The sequence below is a fragment of the Dunckerocampus dactyliophorus genome, chromosome 11 (genome assembly GCF_027744805.1).
Source record: "Dunckerocampus dactyliophorus isolate RoL2022-P2 chromosome 11, RoL_Ddac_1.1, whole genome shotgun sequence".
NCBI lineage: Eukaryota > Metazoa > Chordata > Actinopteri > Syngnathiformes > Syngnathidae > Dunckerocampus > Dunckerocampus dactyliophorus.
In genome coordinates, this window is record NC_072829.1 from 30317439 (window position 1) to 30337466 (window position 20028).

The 20028-nt window shown below is 45.9% G+C and overlaps 2 protein-coding genes across 4 annotated transcripts; one reads left to right on the top strand and one right to left on the bottom strand.

The window, feature by feature from the left end:
- Window positions 1–104: 104 nt before the first annotated feature.
- shtn3 (shootin 3) lies at window positions 105–13932 on the bottom strand. 3 transcript variants are annotated; one of them, XM_054792725.1, is made up of 17 exons: window positions 12853–13689; window positions 11577–11637; window positions 10431–10525; window positions 9973–10135; window positions 8925–9022; window positions 8766–8847; window positions 8581–8675; window positions 5739–5885; window positions 5525–5678; window positions 4261–4429; window positions 4064–4134; window positions 3890–3993; window positions 3749–3763; window positions 2997–3059; window positions 2778–2907; window positions 2239–2533; window positions 108–2159 (listed from the first exon to the last, which is right to left on the bottom strand). In XM_054792725.1, exons 1-17 carry the CDS (start codon window positions 12886–12888, stop codon window positions 2042–2044), a joined length of 1896 nt encoding a protein of 631 aa, XP_054648700.1. In that variant the 5' UTR covers window positions 12889–13689; the 3' UTR covers window positions 108–2041. The 3 variants fall into 3 exon arrangements, with proteins under 3 accessions (XP_054648701.1, XP_054648702.1, XP_054648700.1); XM_054792727.1 differs by lacking the exon at window positions 10431–10525 and having other exon boundaries at window positions 106–2159; window positions 12853–13697; XM_054792726.1 differs by lacking the exons at window positions 8581–8675; window positions 8766–8847 and having other exon boundaries at window positions 105–2159; window positions 12853–13932.
- A 524-nt stretch (window positions 13933–14456) lies between these two features.
- On the top strand, window positions 14457–18565 carry LOC129189914 (ganglioside GM2 activator-like). Its single transcript, XM_054792101.1, has 4 exons — window positions 14457–14666; window positions 15035–15187; window positions 17892–18074; window positions 18154–18565. Exons 1-4 carry the CDS (start codon window positions 14559–14561, stop codon window positions 18307–18309), a joined length of 600 nt encoding a protein of 199 aa, XP_054648076.1. The 5' UTR covers window positions 14457–14558; the 3' UTR covers window positions 18310–18565.
- Window positions 18566–20028: the final 1463 nt, after the last annotated feature.

A 20028-nucleotide genomic window follows, 5' to 3' on the forward strand; every position in this document is an offset into this window, starting at 1 on the left:
GCCTGTGTGACTGTATAAACGAGAGGCATTAACTTAATTTTTGGTAGAAAGGCGCTTTACGAAAATAAGTACATGTACTTGTAGTCATTTATACAGCGCAGCCTTGACACATGCAATATGGCGGCGACATTGCCGTAGCAGCAGTGGACAAACACACTCGATGCGGCGTCTGTGTCTATGGTTCCCCCCATATTGTGATTCACACCAAAATAATAACCCTACATTTTTGGATCAGTCTTTGATATTTTGTAGACTGTTGTAAACTTTTTCCCCAAGTACTCTGACCGTTTTTGTGGAGTTACATGCACAAGTGCCGAAATCGGTTCCATCTCGCAATGTTAAAGGGTCCTTTAAAAAAATTGTGATCCGTATCACCCGCAAAATTTAACCAGTTCTTCCATACCCCATTTCCGACAATTCCTCGATGGCCACCAGAGGGCAGCAATGACAGGTTAAAGGTCATCACAGGGGAAGCTGGGACACTTTTCTAATGCTGTGCATTGTGTTGGGATGGATGTGAGCATCAGGTACTGCTCTTTGAAATTCAAAACATACATTTTAGTTTGCATTGCAATTTATTTCAAGTGGTGGTTACATGAAAATTCATATTTTAAAAAACCCTTTAACACCCAATATATCTATGCTGTTTATCCCAAACACACACACAACATCAATAATCACCCAAACTTGCTAACTGGGGGAGCAGCCAGAAGGTCTGGATATGCAAAACAGGTCTTTCACGGCAGCTTGAATGCTCTCATTGGACGTTTAAACGCTCAGGCTCGTATTCTCTTAACATTGCATCAAAGAAAGGCTGCCTGTGTGCCATTGCTAATGGGGGCTCTGGAAAGCTCCTGTCGAGACGCGTGGAAGACATCCGTTCTTACAAAAGAAGTCTTGGGATTCAGACGGACTTTAATGCGTGAATGAGGAGAGGTAGCCAAGACATCAGGCACTCCATCTAATGAGACCCAACACAATCTACCTTCAGAAATAATGCATTTTATGATTTGCGTTGGCCAGCAGGGGCTCTCATTCTCTTGTACACGCGTGCCTTTTGAAGTGGTCAGTGAGATGTTATGTTATTTTGCAGTCAGACATGATGGTTTGTTATTTCAACATATCTCATGTCTCATGCTAATGTTAATAAAAGTGCAGTGTTGTCGCGGGACAAACGTCGAAATCTTGGAGGACAAAATGGAATTGTTTCTGTGCAAATAGTAGCAAGTTCCCTCGTTTGCTTTAAGATCCGCACCTCTGATCCGAAGAATCTTCATGTGGAGCCAGCAAAGCCTTTCAGCCGTCGGGGGACTTGCGTTGTCGTCGTTGCATAATAAGCTTCACCTCGCGTAGTCAGCACTTATCCGTGAGAAAACGCATGTGTTGAGTGGAACGCAAAGAAATGAGTCTAAGACGCAAACATCAGTGCACCCGCATGACTCAGTAACTTGCCAAGTTCTGTTTTGAAGGCCTCGCAAAAGCTGCCAAGTGGGGAATAAAACTACAGGGTGTCCCCAAAGTATGGACACATGAGCAAAATGCAAAGATGATACAATATAAATACATATGTATATTATTATACAGAATTATTTTAGATTTTTATTTTATTTTACTTAAAACATGTTAATTACATATAATTATTTAAAATTTTTAAATTCTTATTTGATTTAAAATATGAATGTTAATTATTTTGTATTCATATTATTTTAACTATTAATTGTGACTTTATTTGACATTTGATGTGTATTGCATGTCCACGCTTGGGGACACCCTGTATTCAAAATGTATGTAACCCAGCATTACTTCCATTGGCCAGCAGGTGGCGACATTGCGAGTTTTAATGTTAGCATTAACTTCTAGCCATGCTAGCCGTTAGTCAGTCAGCTGCTGTGTGAAAATAATTAGAATGCATGTGTCACATGTCAGTCATGTAACCAAACAGGCTGTTGTCATTGGTTAGCAGTAACAAAAAGTCACTCAAAAAAAAAAAAAAAAAAAAAGCGGGTGCATTGTTTGAGATGTCACATTGACCACGCCCCTCTCAGAGGCCGCCCTGGCTGTCGTCGTCATTGCTCATGATGGCATCTTCTCCGTGCTCGTTGCGGTGGACGCCGTTGGACTGGACGGGTGTCTTGGGGGCGCCGGTGTCCTCGTCCACGCTGCGAGGAAGAGACAATATGAAAAGTCAAAAGTTGCAAACAGAGTTAACAATTCGCTGGACACGGCACAGTCGTCCACCTGCGGTTGCGGTCGCTGCCGTTTCTGATCGGCGAGTCCATGGGGTCTTTATCGGACACGGAGCAGCCGGACCTCCTCTCCTGCCAGGAGCCCACTTGGGGCTCTTTCTCTGAGCTTCTCCTCCTGGCCATGACGGGCCCCGGCCCGGAGCCCCGCCTCTCTGAGCCCAGCCTGGGGCCCGTCGGGTTGGAGGGGGTGACAGACCCGTCAGGATCTTTCCCGGAGTCGGTGCTGGCGCGCCGCCCGTTCAAGCTGTCGCACGATGACACATGACTCATTTGACCGTCGCGCTCGTCTGACGGGGAGTGTGTGTGTGTGTGTGTGTGTGTGTGGGGGGGGGGGAAGAGAAAAAAGCCTTTTAACTTCAGCGTCCAATCAGCTTTGAGGTGACAGGTCCAATACTTAGCACCACAACAGCACCACAGCTGGAGTCAATTGGAACGGAAACATCAATAAAGCAATGACAGTGCCAGCGTGATCTCACTGGAACCTACTGGACCCGTGTGCTGGTACTCACGCCCATCTGGGCCTCGCTTTACCTCCAGAACCCGCCTCTCCCGCCTTGTTACGGCGACGTCTGAGGATGACCTCCAGCTCGCTGTCCTTCTTCCCCGTTGGTGATGGTGCCACCTCCTGGGAGCCTCGGCTGGGACTCCTCTTCACCGTGTCCTGCGGACCCAACAGCGCCTCTAATTGCACTCCCGCAGCGTGTGTGTGTGTGTGTGTGTGTGTGTGTGTGTGTGTGTGTGTGGTCTTACCAGCATGCCTTTGAGCTCGTCCATGGCGCTCTCCTGAGCTTTCTCCTCGCTGGCTGGAGGCGGCTGGACGACAAACACCTCACAGTATGTCATTGAAACTAAGCACTTTTACAAAGTATCATTGTAGTAGTAGTAGTAGTAAACTAAGTATCAGCACATTCCCACACCTTTCATTCACATTCATTTCATCACCAGCCCCCCCACTTGGAACAATCTACGGCTGTGTCTCCGATGGAGTACTTGCAGAAGTACACTTCAATAAGTATACTGCGCTCACTGTGTAATTACTTCCTGGCAGTGTAGTGCCGTCTCAAATCCATTCGAGTGCTCTCGCTGTACACTCACCAAACATGACAGTCGTGATATTTACCTTCTTTTCTTTGCTACGGGTTACTCCTCAGCCGCCGTTATTTCTACTTAGCACCGCCCCTTCCGCTACATAGCCGACATGGCAGTGAGCAAGTGGCTGGTAAGTGTCCATCACTGCACACTCACTATTTTGAGTGTTTTGGGTGCAGCATCTGAGTATAGACAGTATACTTCATTTTACTGTACTTCTCATGCACTCAAAAGACCAAGTCTACCCTAAGTATGGAAGTGCACCAACGGACACATAGCCTTAAGTGTGTAAGTATGGAAGTGCACCAACGGAGACATAGCCTAAGTGTGTAAGTATGGAAGTACACTAATCGAGACATAGCCTTAAGTGTGTAAGTGCGTGTGAGGTGAAGAAGTGTACTCCGGGCACTCACTTTGACGGCAAGTCTCTGTAGGGCCATGAAGGGCATGGAGGTGGAGTCAGGGGAGACACAATGAGGTCAGAGGTTTGTGACGTTGGAATGCTGGACAGGAAGGAGCGGGGGGGGGGGGGGGGGGGGGGGGGGGGTCGTCACCTTGCTGTCCTGACTCTTGACGGGCCGCAGCACCACGCCGTGCTTGATGCGCTCCATCATCTCGTTGACGGCTTTCACCTTCACGTCGTCCACGCCCTCAGACGCTGATGACACACACGACACAGCCTCAGCAGACATGCACGGTCATGATTGGAGGGAAAGCGGAGGCGTTACCTGGCGGCTGCTCCACCTTCAGAGATGCTTTGGACCCTTTGGACGTCTTCCTCATGATGGCGATCAGAGAACTGAGAGCACAAACGACACCAGAAGGGGCTTCTGTGAGGCAACACCTGCTTCGGTTGGCCACCAGGGGGCAGCAGAGACAAGCCGAGGAATTAACTTTGACCTTCATTAGGTTTGCTGCTCCTCACCTGAGGGGGTTGCATCTGGATGGGGGAGGCGGAGGAGGGGGCGGAGGTGGTGGAGGAGGCGGCGGGGGCGGTTGCGGTAGAGGTGCAGGGGGCGGGGCCGCGCCGGGAGCCGGGGGAGGAGGCGGTGGCGGCGTGTTGCTCGTCATGGCGACCTTCTGCAGCTGCTGGACTGTGGAGAAGAGGGAGGACACCAGCAACATCTCAGACCCCTCAAGTCATAAATCAGAAGAATGTGTTTTTCGGTCTCCTGCGCTCGTCTCGTGACCACCGACGCCTTCCTGCCGTCACTGATGGATTTTTCATCTTCTCTGCTTGAATTATTCACACCAGAGTGAGAGCTCGCAGCCATTACACAGTCTTTGGCATCTGGTCATGTGACCCACTTAGTAGCAGACAACAACGCTGCACGTCTGCTGGCCTTCCTCTTCCTCACCTTCATCAACCCATCAAGCATCACATGACAACAAATCAACTTCCTCCAATAACAATAATAATAATAATGATAATGATGATGGATCAGACGTTATGGTGCTTTTCAAGGCACCCAAAGCGCTTCACAATGAAGCAAAGCCATCACTCATCCACCATTGGTGGTAAACTACGTCTGTAGTCACAGCTGCCCTGGGCTAGCCTGACGGAAACGTGGCTGCCAATTCGCGCCCACGGCCTCTCCGACCACCAAACATCGACTTCCATTCATGGCACTGGAGTGCTTCCGGTTTCCAGACGACCTGCCCGACACCTCCTGAGCCACAGCCGCCCCCAGTGGGGGCCACACGGTGAAAAATGAACGCGACACATGTAGATATGCTAGCTATGGTTATATTTATATATAAGTTTCATCTCAGCTTTGTCATATAGATGAAAAAACACAATTTCACACTTTGCTCCTTTTTTCCACATTTTTGCTGCTTTCTTTAAATTAATTTCCAAACATTTAAAAATGTTCTTGTAATTTTGGTAATTTAACTTTATTTCTGTAATATTTTGATTTCATTCCTGTAACATTAGAACTTTTCCCCCCAACCAAAGTGTCCTCTTTAATAACAATACATTTTGAGTCTGTGTGAGCAAAATGACATCATTTGCCCTCATAAGACTACGAGCTTATTGTGTTTTCTGCCCCCAAATGTTTCAAATTTGTTGCAGTAATTCTAACTTTAGTCCCATAATATTTTCTGATGTGCCTAAAACACTGAAGATAAAAGAAGAACATAGAGTGTAGAACATAGAACATGGCTGCCAGATTGTGTTTTCTACGCACGTTTGTTGTGCAGGTCAAGGTTGTCCTTCTCCGTCTGCTCCAGTCTTGCTTCCAAGTCCTTCTTCTCATCCTCCAGCAGCTCCACTTGTCTCTGCAGAGCCTCCACTTCCTTCTTCACACCGCTGCCGTCCAGCTGGACCTCCAGGTGACGCACCTACACACGTGAAAGAGGACAGCAAGCTGTCTTGTAGAGTTTTGGTGACTGCTGCTTTACTGTCTGCTGATGCCGCAGTCGCTCGTCTTCCAGCGTCTTGGTGATGGCGGCGACTTCCTCCAGCGCACTGAGGAGCTGCACGGTGGGGTCGGCGCTCTGCAGGAGGAGTGTGCTCTGGCGCTTGGCCTCCTTCTGCTTCACCAACATCTGCGGGGCAGACGCTTTGTTACGGCGCGACTCAAACCTGCAGGCTTTTCACTTTTCAGGTCAGCGGGCAGCACGCGCCGGACGTCTCGTTAATCAGCCACACGCTCGTTAGCGTGTGCGCCTGGCATCAAACAATGACGCAAGAGTGAACGCTAATTGTGTTACGCTAACGACATGATGGCTGCATGCAAGTTTGCCCAACAAGTCTACATGTGTTTTGTGGACTTGGCGGCGTTCCACCGTGTTCCTCCAGGAATTCTGTGGGGAGCACTGCGGGAATACGGGGGTACGGGACCACCTAACTCGGGCTGTTCTTTCCCTGTGTGAGTTTGGTTCACATTGCCAGCAATGACTCACACCCGTTTCCAGTGAGGGCTGGACTCCACCAGATTCAAGAGTTTTATTGTCATATGCACAGTAAAACAGCAGTTAAACTATGCAATGAAATTCTTATTCTGTTCATTCTCCCAAGAAAAGAAAGAAAACACAAGAAAAAGAATAAGAACATAAGAAACATAAATACCAATAAATTAAGCAACAACAACAGAAGAGACATTAATACAAATAAACAATATAAATAAATAAATAAATAAAGTGCTATGAGTGTGTGCGTGTGTTGCGTGCGGCGTGTGCGAGTGCTTCGTTGAGAAGCCTGATGGCCTGTGGGTAAAAGCTGTTTGCCAGCCTTGTGGTCCTGGACTTCAAACTCCTGTAGCGTCTGCCTGACGGTAGGAGTGTGAATAATGAGTGTTGTGGATGTGTGCTGTCCTTGATGAGGTTGTGTGTTCTTCGTAGGACTCTAGTTTTATAAATGTCTTGCAGTGATGGGAGGGCTGCCCCAACAATGTTCTGTGAGGTCTTGATCACCCGCTGGAGTGCCTTCCTATCACGTGTTGTACAGTTACCGTACCAAACAGTGATGGAGGCGGTAAGGACACTTTCCATAGTGCATCTGTAGAAGCAACTCAGGATTGTGGTGGACATGCCAAATTTCCTCAGTCTTCTCAGGAAGTACAGTCTCCTTTGGGACTTCTTCAGAATTTGTTGGGTGTTGTGAGACCAGGTGAGGTCCTCGCTGATGTGTGTGCCAAGGAACTTGAAGGTTTTCACCCTCTCCACCTCAGTCTCATCAATAAACAGGGGTCTATGCGGCTCCTTTTCCCTTGTTCTTGGGTCGATGATCATCTCTTTAGTCTTATCTGTATTGAGAAGGAGATTGTTATCACGACACCAAGCTATGAGGTCCGCCACCTCTCTTCTGTATGATGTTTCAACACCACCAGTGATCAGTCCGATGACTGTAGTGTCATCCGCAAATTTAATGATGCTGGTGTTGTTCTGGGAGGCCACGCAATCGTAGGTGAAGAGCGTGTAGAGGAGTGGACTCAGCACACACCCCTGTGGGGTCCCAGTGCTCACAATTCTTGAGCTGGATGTGCGATTGTGGACTCTGACTGACTGGGGCCTGCCTGTTAGAACGTTAAACACCCAGTTACAGAGGGAGGGTGACAGGCCAAGTGTGAGGAGCTTATTTGTGAGTTTGTGGGGGCTGACTGTATTAAAAGCAGAGCTATAGTCTATAAATAGCATTCTGACGTATGTGTCCTGGCCCTGTAGGTGAGAAAGGGCTGTGTGGATGGCAGTGTTGACTGCATCATCCGTGGACCGGTTCTGGCAATATGCAAACTGTAGAGGGTCCACAGTTGCCGGGATGCTCTTTTTGATGTGGGTCATGACTAATCTTTCAAAGCACTTCATAACAATAGGAGTGAGTGCTATAGGGCGATAGTCATTCAAGCAGGTCACGTTGCTCTTCTTGGGTACGGGCACTATGGTGGTGGACTTAAAGCAGGTCGGTACAGATGCTTGTGCAAGCGACAGGTTAAATATGTCAGCAAGCACATCAGCTAGCTCTGATGAGCAAACCCGAAGTGCACGTCCTGAGATGTTGTCTGGGCCTGCTGCTTTTCGTGGGTTTGTTTTGTTCAGAACCCTGCGCACATCAGCTGATGTCACCATGAGAGGTGAGTCCTGTGTGCTCCCCAGGTTCAGCCACCCTCTCTGCTCATCAGGAGTTTGGGTGTCAAAGCGGGCATAGAACTCGTTCAGCTCATCTGGAAGTGTGGTTTGGCTGGACGTGGCTACGCTACTCCGCTGTCGATAGTCTGTGATGTGCTGGAGCCCCGCCCACATGCGCCGAGGGTCTGAGGTGGAATAGTAGCCCTCCAGCTTCTGTCTGTACTGTCTTTTGGCCTCTCGTATGGACCTCCTCAGGTCATATCTGGCCTTTTTGTAGTCCTCAGCGGTGCCCATGACAACCCAGGGCGGCCCTTTGTCAATTCCTTCACTCCTCAGTCACACAGCAGTCATGGTAATCTACATCTGTATCCACAGCTGCCCTTGGCTAGTCTGACATAAACGTGGCTGCCAATTCACACCTACAGCCCTCGGGGAAGACCCAGGACACAGGAGAGACCATGTCTCCCCGCAACCCGACCTTGGATAAGCGGAAGGTGGATGGATGAATATTGGCTGTATTGTTTACTTGTTGTGAATGAATGAATGATGTATAAGGTAGAGTGTGTACAAGCATTACTACAGTATATACATTAGGCATACTGTATGTTGGGATGGGGTTCTCAGAGCAGTGAGGAAGTGTAGTTTTTGCTGTAAAAGTGACTTCCTGTTTTCCCACCTCGTGTGCGTACGTCTCAGCTTGGACTCGGAGGTTCTGCTCCAAGTCCAGCTGTTCCTTCATGCCCTCGTACGCCTGCGTGGCCATCATGGACACTGCGTGTGTGTGGAGGACACCAGGGATGCCGTTATTGCCCAACACATAACTTGATTATTCATGCAGGGGGTGTTTGGATGCGTGCTCGCCTCTGTTGAACCTCTTGATGGTTTGACGTTGCTGTTCCACCGTGTCTCCAAGCTCCTTCATTCGCTGCTCATCTCGTTGTGTCTGGCGCACAAACAACATCATCTTCTTCACCTCAACTCATAGAAAGAGTTGATGATGAGGAAGAAGAAGAAGATCACCTGAGTGGTCAGCTCCTCCAGTGTTCTCTGCTGCTCGTGAATTTCACACAGGAAGTTCTTCTTCTCCTCCAACAAGCTGCTCACCGCGTCCCTCAGCTCTGAACACACACACACACACACACACACACACACACACACGTGCATGTTCTTGCTATACACCAGGGGTGTCCAAACGTTTTCCAGTAGTGAAAAATGAAAGTTTGATATTTTGTACAGCGACACATGCTAACAAGTTAAACACATTTCACCCCCAAAAAACATGTTTTATTATTTTGGCCTGAATTACACTTTTTTCCCCATTTCTGTTTATTTAAATATGCAAATATTTCAATATTTACATGTTCATTTTTTGTCATGTTATGATTGTTCTCATATTTTATTGAGGAAAAACTTTATTGTTGTAATATAACTTTTTCACAACTTAATTTTCCAAAAATTTCCACTTTTTTGTTTCCCATATGATGACTTTAGAAAATAATGTCTTTTTTTAAACAAGTATTTAAACTTTAGAGATTTAATTTATAATATATATTATTAAAACATTTTATTTGAACAATTATGTTTTTTTTCGACTTTATTCTCATGAAATTTACAATTTTTTTCTCATAATATGACTTTATTCTTGTAATATCACTTTTTCGCAACTTTATTTTTTGTTTAGTTTCTTATATGACGACTTTAGAAAATCTTTAAAAAAAATATTTCTACTTTCATTTTTGATGTATTTATAATTTGATTTGTTATTTTAATAATACTTATGTTTTTCCCCTCATAATATTAGGACTTTATTCTTGTAAAAATTATGACTTTTTGCTTGTAATATTTGGACTTATTTTCCTAATATTTCAGTTTTATTCTTGTAAAATGACGACTGCTTTCTTCAATTGTTGTTTATTTCTATTTTTAGAATCAATAAAACAGCCGTTAAGATAACGATACAGGATGATCATGAGCGTTCCCATAAAGGCACGGTTGGAGGAGTTTGGTGTGGAAGAAGTAGTCTTCCCGGAGGAGTGGGGGGCGTGTTCCGGAAGTGCTGTGGTGTTACCTTTGACCTGCTGCTGGTAGCGTTCCAAGGCGTCGGCGCCGTCCTGCGGCGGCTCGCCGTCGGCTTCCACGGCCATGCGGTCGGAGATGCTGGGGAGGAGCTCGTCCAAACACGGCCGCGACGACAAGCCCAGGTACTTCAGCTTCCTGTTCTCGCAGTTCAGCTGGCAGTGGGTGGGGCATCAGAGGTGTCAATCAACATGATGTCAGGCTTTGCCGTCAATTAAAATGTTTGAAATCATTCAGGACGTGCCAGCGCAATGATACCAACGGGGCACGCCTATGATATGTTGTGATGTCTGAGGTGACATCATCTCTCAGCACACCGCTCGGCTTTTTCGACGGTGAATGCATGAATGTAAACGAGTCAGCACAGAGGGCGAGACACATTGAGCTGACTCATGCCGAGCACTAGCTAGCATGCTAATCTCCTCCCCACCGAGGATTACGGAGGCGGACCTTGGTGGCGAGCGCCTCAGCGTTCTCCCGACACGACTTCTCAATCTCCAGCTGTGTCTGCAGGACGCTGACCTCATCAATCACCATCTGTGACACTGACACACACACAAAGTAATTCGTAGTTATTACTACCACTATTATCTGCCAAGTACACAATGACAGTATTGGATGTGGGACAGCACTACACACTCATAAATGAAGTACGCAGTGTACATATTCACGTGTTTAAAAAAAAAAAAAAAGATTGTAGTTGTTCATAACATTCAGGTATGGTTGCCATGACAACCAAAACACACATCACTGTCAGTGCAGCTTCCCAAACTTCCAACCTCATGCCCCTCCCCTTCCGCTACGCAGCCAAGATGGCCACTATTGAGGGTGGGAAGTATCCATCACTGAACGCTCACCATTTGCATTGTTTGGACTACAACATCCTGGTACTGACACACTTATGCACTCAAAAGACTAAGTGTAAGCATGCAAGTGCACCCAAAAGTCTAAGTGTAAGTACTTATGCACTTAAAAGACTAAGTGTAAGTACGCAAGCGCGTACTCTAAAGACTAACTGTAAGTAGTGAAGTACACTTAAAAGACTAAGCATAAGTAGGCAAGTGCTTTTAAGACTACATGTAAATAGGCAAGTGCACTGAAGAGACTAAGTGTAAGTACACAAGTCCACTCACAATACTAAGTGTACTGTAAGTATGCAAGTGCACTCAAAGAATAATAAGTGTAAGTATGCAAGTGCACTGAAAAGAAGACTGAATGTAAGTAGGCAAGTGCACTGAAAAGACTAAATGCAAGTATGCAAGTGCACTGAAAAGAATAGCAAGTGTAAGTATGCAAGTGTGCAACAATGCAGCTGACACGATGGTAGTGAACATGAATAATTCATATGGAAGTGGTGAATAATTCACAGCAATAACATGAGAGAGCAGCACAGCCTGAATACATGAATGCATGAAGGATGAATACATGAAAGAAGGAAAGATGAAGGAACATATCTAATATAATATTTTAACGTCGGCACTGACGTGAATTGAAGGCCATTATAGAAGCCAACTTGTCTCTTAACGTGAAAGTGTGTGTGTGTGTGACACAGTTAGCTTAGCATGCCAGCAAGGAGGTGAGGAGGGCAGCACTAACCTCTCTTGATGTGTTTGAGTTGTCTCTCGGCCTCGTCTCTCTCCTCCGTCAGCCTGCTGCACTGTGGACACCAGTTTCACAACATTAATCAACCTTTCACCACGTTACACCATGCTATATTACACAAGGTTAAACGTTACACAACATTACACCACGTTGTGTAACAACATTAAGTGTTCAACATTAACTATCGTTAAACACTGTTAACTCACTTTAAATATTGGTAGGTTAAATATTAATTTGTGTTAAACATTGCTAACTCACGTTAAACTTCATTAACTCGTGTTAAACATTGTTAACTTGTGTTAAATATTTTACATATTGTTAATTAGTGTTAAATATCGTGTTAAGAGGTTTTGAGGCTAGAGGACAAAACAGGCCCTAAAAAGTGTCTCTAGTCACATGAGTGTGTACAATATACGACACAGAACACGTTCTACATGTTATACATGAGTATACTACACATTTTGTCATGGTAAGGAGATTTGTTGGTCAAGAACCAAGTATTTGTGTGCCGTGAAAACCACCAAGAAATTCAAAGCAGTTGTGAGGCGTTAGCAGGTAAGCTAGCAGCTAGCTTAGCGTCTTCTTCTGCCTCCTGTGTTTTTTTGTCCAGCAAAAAGTGCAACACAGCACATCGCTGCCTCTCACAGGTCAGTCCTGGTATTGCATACATCAGTCTGTCCATCAAGCCACCTTTCGTCCTTCCTCATCTTCATCTTCATCTTCATCTTCACACCAAAAGCATCACGTTGACCTCAGTGCTTCCTGCTGGAGTCCTCCAGTTGCGTGTGAGATGCTACACAAAGCTGACAGCAACATGGCGAGGTGACACCACCTCCCCACTTTGTCCCACTTTTTGGGACAAGGCTACCTGCAGAACCGCGCGCTAGCCGCTAATATTAGCCCGGCACGCGCTTCTTGTACCATTCTAATAGAGTCCAAGCGACAATAAAGCCATCCTACCACATGCCACAGGGGGCGCCAGTGAGCATTTTAAGGAGGCGGCACCTACAAGGCACTACAATTGATGATCCCCAGCTGCTAAAGCCAATGTAGTACACACATACACACGATACATACATACTATAGTCATATTATTAGTCTACTATGTATACTTCTTTGCTGCTGTTGTGGGACATACGGTGGGGCGCATTTCGGGGGGGGGGGTCATTTACAAAAAAAAATATCCATATCTAATCACAAATAATCAATTGCGTGTGTGCACGTGTGATAAGTGTAAATCCTAAACATGTATGAATGAATGCTTCCTTACCTCCGTGTGCATGTGCGCGTCCTTGTGCTCGTCCATGATGACGAGCAGGTTAGCTTTTAGCTTCTTTCTTCTTCTTACCCTTGTCGTCCAAGCGCTTCCGCTTCACGTGCAAACGGATTCTAATCAGTTGGGTTCTGCCGGTCCGGAAGCAGTCATTTGTGCGGAAGATGGAGAGTGTCTGTGGACCGCTGCAACCGGCGAGGCACACACCCCTCCCCCTGCCACCACCCCTCCCTCTTCTAACAGCATCATCTGGACCCCCTCAGCCCCACCTTCCTCATCTTCATCCTCAATGCCGCATCAGCTTCCTCTTCCCTACTCATTTGGATGCCTTGCTTCTTAAATAAAACGTCTGTGCCTCAATTGGCGCAATTACCTCCTTACACTTAGCACTTGCGTTTTGCCTGCCAAGTACACCGCCGGTACCCGGATGGTACACTCAATTAAATTATGAAGCGTGATTCAGCTAAATCTTAATATGGAAAGCTCTCTGTAGCAGCACGAGTGGGCAGGTAAACCAAGGAGTGTAGAGTTAAAACATGGGTGACGATCGGCATCCACTTCCGTATTATGCCCTGCGCGGGTTTGGCCGCCATGATGGTGAGCAGAGTCCAGAAACTGCATTGAAAACTTGTCCGTCTATTAATTGCTCTAATAGACGGTTCAAAAGCAATTGCGCAATATTTTAGTTCCTTCATTCTTCCTCATTCGTATACTCACTTACAAGGGAATGAATATTTGCTGTTGTGGTCTTTAGTGCAATTGTATCACCCATCCATTTTCTATACCGCTTCTCCTCATTAGGGTCGCGGGGGCATGCTGGAGCCTATCCCAGCTTACTTCGGCAGGCAGGGTACACCCTGGACTGGTCGCCAGCAGATAGACATAGACATACATAACCATTCACACTCACATTCATACCTACGGACAATTTAGAGTCACCAATTAACCTCACCTGCATGTAGAATGTGGGAGGAAACCAGAGTACCCAGAGAAAACCCACGCGCACACGGGGAGAACATGCAAACTCCACACAGAAATGCCCAAGGGAGAATCTTCCCGATCTCCAGGCTGTTACGGCCAACGTTCTAACCACTAGACCACCGTGACCGGGATTTGAACCCCAATCCTCTGCACCATAGCCTGCGATGCTACCAACTGAGTAAGCCAGCTAGCCAATTGTATCACGTTCGTACTTATTTCCTTAATAATACAATGATAACTCATCTAAAATATGCACCCGGGACATGTAATTATGTGTATTTGTGTATAATAAGTATAATAAGTATAATAATAAAATAGGGTGACCATAGGGAAATGTGGGTGCCAGGTTGGGACCATTTTTAAAACATTCGAATTAGAATTAGAAACAGTTTTGTTTGTGTTCTGTACAGAAAGCTGTCGTACAGCGACATCTAGAGGTGCTCGTGTGCAAACACGGCATTTCCTCTCGAGCGGTCTTATATTTACAATTTTAATCGATTGTGTGTATAAAACAATCAAATATTTTGACATGTGGACGTCAAGGTTAGAGCACGTTATTGTCTTTTTAACTAAAATAATCACATTTAACGACGTCGTATGACGCACTGCTGCGTCGTGACATCAAAGGCGGAAGTAACAAAAGAGCGGCGACGAAAGGCGCACAGTGTAGTTCGCCTCCCTTCGCACGCTTTCAGAGTTGTCCCCTCTTTGTCCCCTCCGACATGGACGCGACCGTACTGTTTGCTCTCACTCTCAGCCTGATGGCAGCTTTTGTTTTCACTCCAGCCACCGGAAGTCAGCTGAGCTGGAGGAGAGTCAACAAAGTAAAGGTACGTGTTTACTCGTATACTGTGCAACAAAGGAAAGGTAAGTTTACTGTGAAAGTAAATAAAAGTGTTTACTGTAGACAATTACTTTGTAATGTTCTGTGTAACAATGACAATAAAGCTAAAGACGTAAATGTTTGTGTTGCTGTCATGAATGACATTTTGCTGTCTAGTCATGTAACTACATGCTATTATTGTGCTAAATACCCTCTAATGTAGCCAAATAAGGTGGTGAAAATAAAAGAAATATGTTAAAATGATCCAGTCGAGAATAATAAGTGTGTACCTACTGAAGTGGTAAGTGTCTGGAGCAAACCGCATTAAGACGAAGGAAAGGTGACCTTTGATTTTTTTCCGGTGAACGTGTTTAGCTGCTGGGCTTCGACTGGAAGAACTGCGGGAAGCCGGATGCCGCAGCCGTGATGAAGACGCTCAGCTTGTCACCTGATCCCATAACCATCCCAGGTCGTCTGACAGCGTCCGCCTCGGGGTCGACGTCTGTGGACCTCGGTGCTCCTCTCAGCGTGAGTGGGAAGTGCTTGGACCACTTCCTGTAGTCCTAGCTGCTTCTTCTTGGCCTTTCACACTACAATCACCTCATAAAGTCAGTCTGACCAAACCTCAGTAGCTGTTATCAAATAACATCCATATAACGTATTATGAATGGAAATAAAGTAATCAAATGACATCTTTACTACTTACCAATGGACGTAATGACCCCCGTAACCTTTTCACAAGGTGACCACAAAAGTTGACTACACCTCAACATCATCATCATGCAGATAAGCAACGTGACTTATTGTGCACTCAGCAAGCCATGTGCACTTGCACACTTACATTTAGTCTTTTGAGTGCATGAGTGTGCCCACACTGAGAAGTTATTTACCAGCCTCAATAGTCCCCACCCCACGGGAGTGGTGGCAATTCACCTTTTAACTTTGGTCATTTCTGAACAGCACTTCACACTTAGGAAATGTACTGATGGAAGTGTTCCATTTGTTGTTAGGAACATAAAAGCACCTTGTAAGTGCCAGGTTGCCATGGTCTGTCATGTTTTTAATGACCGGAGAATCATGTGACACCACACCTGCTGTAAGCAGCCATGTGACACAGGAAGTGACTGACAGTCAACACAGTCACTCACAAAACACTTTGACCAGTCATGTGACTTGACTTGGTGCCCGTAGCTGTCACTCACTTGGTGCACTTGTGTACTTATGGAATTAAACACGTGTTTACCACCTTCTAAATAGACTTTTTAACATCGTTAGAGCCCTCTAGACATGAAAAACCACCCCTATATTCACCTTTACACTCCTATTACCCAATATAGTAGACATAATAGGAGAAAATAAGACCTATAAGAAACAAAAACCTGTTAACCACCACCTAAATACACTTTAACATAATTAGAGCCATCTAGGCATGAAATAACACCCCTGTAGTCTCCTTTACACTCCTATTACCCAATATTGTAGCCATAATAAGAATAAATAAGCCATTTTAGGTGTTCCATGTTCCCTGCGGAGGTGGACAGGAAGTGATGTCGGAGGTTCCAAGGTGTTTGAGCTTGTTGTGTGTTTGGCCCATGTTGGTATTACGATAATTGTTATGTTTTTGTGCAAGATCATTTAAGCCTACAATAACTGCCTGTTCTGGCGACACCTAGTGGCTGGTGTAGAATACTACGCCCACAAGTACAGTAGTACCTCGCATAACGTAAACCTCCTTTTACGTAAATTCCACTGAACGTAAAGAATTTATGTACATTTTTCTCATCGTATTACGTAAGGAATTCCATATAATGTAAAGAGTCAAGTCCGTGCAAGCGACAGAGAGACTAACAGTACACTTGGTGACGCCTTCTGGCTTCATGCTCTCATTAGTTGATTATCGGGGCACCGCCTACGCTCTCATCTCATTGGCTGATGATCGGGGCACTGCCTACGCTCTCATCTCATTGGCTGATGATGGTGGCACCGCCTACGTTCTTATCTCATTGGCTGACTTATCCAGTGCGTCCATGTTTGTATACGAGCTCCCTTCCTCATCGTAGTCGCCCTTAAACTAGTTTGCATGCATTGAAATCTCTTCTTAATTTGTTTACTTTTATTTGTGTTAAAATGAGCATAGTCATGGGCCCTAAACCAAGTGTAAGGGGTAAGAAAAAAGGGAAAAGTTGTCGATCGAAAGGAAGCAGGAAGTTATCCACAAATTCTGACGCTTCATGCTCTCATTGGCAGATTATCGGGGCACCGCCTACGCTCTCATCTCATTGGCTGATTATCGGGGCACCGCCTACGCTCTCATCTCATTGGCTGACTAATCCAGCGCGTCGGTTTTTTAATGAGAGATATGCTGCTCCCTCATCGTAGTCACCTTTAAACTAGTTGGCATGCATTGAAATCTCTTTTTAATTTGTTTGCTTTTCTTTGTGTTAAAGTTAGCAGGAAATGATCCAGAAGCATGACGGTGGTATGAAATGAAGTGATGTTGCTAGACTATACGGCCGTTCCCCATCGACCATTACACCTTATTTACCTTATTTTATATTGGAATGTTACTCTACTGTGTTTATGCTGTTTTCTTATATTTTCCCACCATATTTGGTGGACTTTGAATATTTTGAAGGCCCAAAGGGGTGAGTTTGGAACGGATTAGGCTATTTACATGTGTTTTACGCTTCGTATAACATAAAATCCCTAACATAAAGGTTCTTGGAACGGATTATTTACGTTGTAGGGGCGTCCACTGTAGAACGTTTCATCTGCCTTGCATTTGTATTTTAGTTCATTTTTATGCTTGAAAATACTTCATTTAGACCAAGATTGCGTCCAATTAGCATAAATATGCATTTGTTGTACTAATAATAGGCTGTATTCAACAACGAAACAGCGACCATTTGTTCATTTTTTTGGAAAATCCGTGATATAGTGCGGGAGCTCCATCAGTGCTGCACTGTCGGTACACGGCTGCTCCGCTCCAAATGGTGAGTGTGCAGTGATGGACGCTTAGCTCCCTCAGTAGCTGCCATCTTGGCTGTGTAGCGGAAGGGGAGGGGCTACCTCCAGTGGTCGCTATTCATTAACATAAAGAGAGATTTGCAGTAAGTGTAAAATGGCACTAATGAATTTGGGACAGTACTAAACTGTCAAAAAGTGCGCACTCAGGTACACAGTGTACTTATTGAAGTGTACTAAGGTAGGACGCGTGTCGTTTGCTTGTCAGGTCAACGTGACAATGGAGAGGGAGGTAGGAGGATTTTGGGTGAAGGTTCCGTGTTTGGAGGAGGTGGGAAGCTGTCATTATCCAGACGCCTGTGATGTTTTGAACCAGCTGATCCCGCCCGGACACGACTGTCCAGAACCTCTGCACACGTACGGACTGCCCTGCCGATGCCCCTTCCAGTCTGTGAGTGGCGCTGCTTTCTTTTACTGTCATGTTTTACGTTCCTACAGATATTAGAGGAATGTCGTTGTGTTCCGTCAAGGGCTCGTACTCGCTGCCCCAGTCGGACTTCTTCCTGCCCTACATGGACCTCCCTTCCTGGCTCACCAATGGGGACTACCGCGTTCAGGGGGTTCTGGGCAGCGGAGGCAACGAGCTGGGCTGCCTCAAGGTGGCGCTGTCTATCAGCTCGGACTGAATCGGGCCGGGCTCTGTCGGACAGATCCCAGTTCTTCTAAGACAAAGCTGGGGGAGATCATTGACGTCATCACAGCCACAAAACCTCACTTGCACCATTTGACTTTTTACTAATAATAACTTTGTCATTCTTCTTTCAGCATCAAAAATGACATTTGTTCATTCATGATGAATTTGATATTTAGTTGCACATTTCAACCTAGAAAGTTTGTGGAAGCAAAATGTTGATTTCATGTCTGATTAAATATTAAAACGTTGAGGATTTCTTGTTAAAAATACATTTTGTATCCAATATCTGCTAAACTATGTGAACAAAACAGCTTTGTCTAATTAGTGTCATTTTTATTTTTACAAGATACCGGGGGCCAATGAAGAACCAACTGCAGGCTGAAAATGGCGCCCAACTAACACGAATAACGTTTATAAACATTTTTCGATAATACCTGAAAAGCGATCATTCGCCAATTGAACCGCGTCCTAGTTGATACCAAGTGTGGCCACCAGGTGGCACTATAAACTAGGTCAAAGTACGTCACGTGGCGCAACGTAGCCTGTTGCTGTGTACTGTGGAAATGAAAACAAACGTTATTTGATGACATCTGCAGTCAGATTTTTAAAAAATCACGGATTTTTCTCATGCAGTGTGGCAGCTAATGGCATCGGTAGCCCAATCAAAAGCTTGGCTCGGATCCTTGGAGAAATAATACTGTAAAAAGGTTGAAAATGAGGACAGACCCGGCAAGAAAAACGCAAAAGAACAACACAACTAAAAGCGCGGGGGCCATTGGGAGAAGTAAGGAGCTGATTGGTGGACGGACACACGTGGGACTACTAATCAGATAGTAATACTAGCATGTTGTGCTCCTCACTGTGAGCGTGAAGTGATGGATGCTAATCAGCTTCAATGGTCGCCATCTTGGCTACGTGTTGGAAGGGGGGGGGCTAACTCCAGTGGTTGCGATTCACCTTTGAAAAGGAGAGAAGAGGAAAAGCATTTGTACTTTATACTAAATATTTCGGTTCCTGAGTGCCACCTCATCGCAGGAGCTAACAGGAGTAAAAGTGCTGTGTGAGGTCACATGACTATTTCACGTGTTGACAGGGGCGTCAAACCCGTTCACCTTTTCTCCGATTGTTCTCCGGCGCTGATTGTGTCCTCACCTCTGACCTCTGCACTTCCCGCCACTTCATCACCTCCTGGTCGCGGCGACTCCTTGGCCTCTCCTGCAGGAAGTGCGAGGCGGCGGTGAAGGCCGCAGACGGGACGTCCTGTCGGGTAAGGAGGGGGCGGGACATGACAAAACAAGCAAAACCACAGGCTTGAAGCACTCTGCACCAGCAGGTGGCGCTGGTCTTGGTTGTACATTCATCAACACATCAGCAGGGGTCTCCAATAGGTGGACTGTGGTCCAGATTGACAACCATGAGGACCCAAACCTATTGTTAGCTTATTGTGACCAATGCTAGTAGTTGAACTTTTTACAGCAGGGGTGTCCAAAATGCGGCTCGGAGGCCATTTGCGGCCCATAGCTTGTTTTTTCTTGGCCCTGGGTGTAACCGGCCCTGTTTCGCAACAGCCCGCACCGGGGCTCGAACACAGGACCTTCATAATATGGGAGGCGAGGGCGCTGACCACACAACTATAAGCCCGGACTGTCAGCGTGAGGGACAGGTTTTACCAGCATACACTCGCACAGCCTCACAGGCTGGCATCCATTAC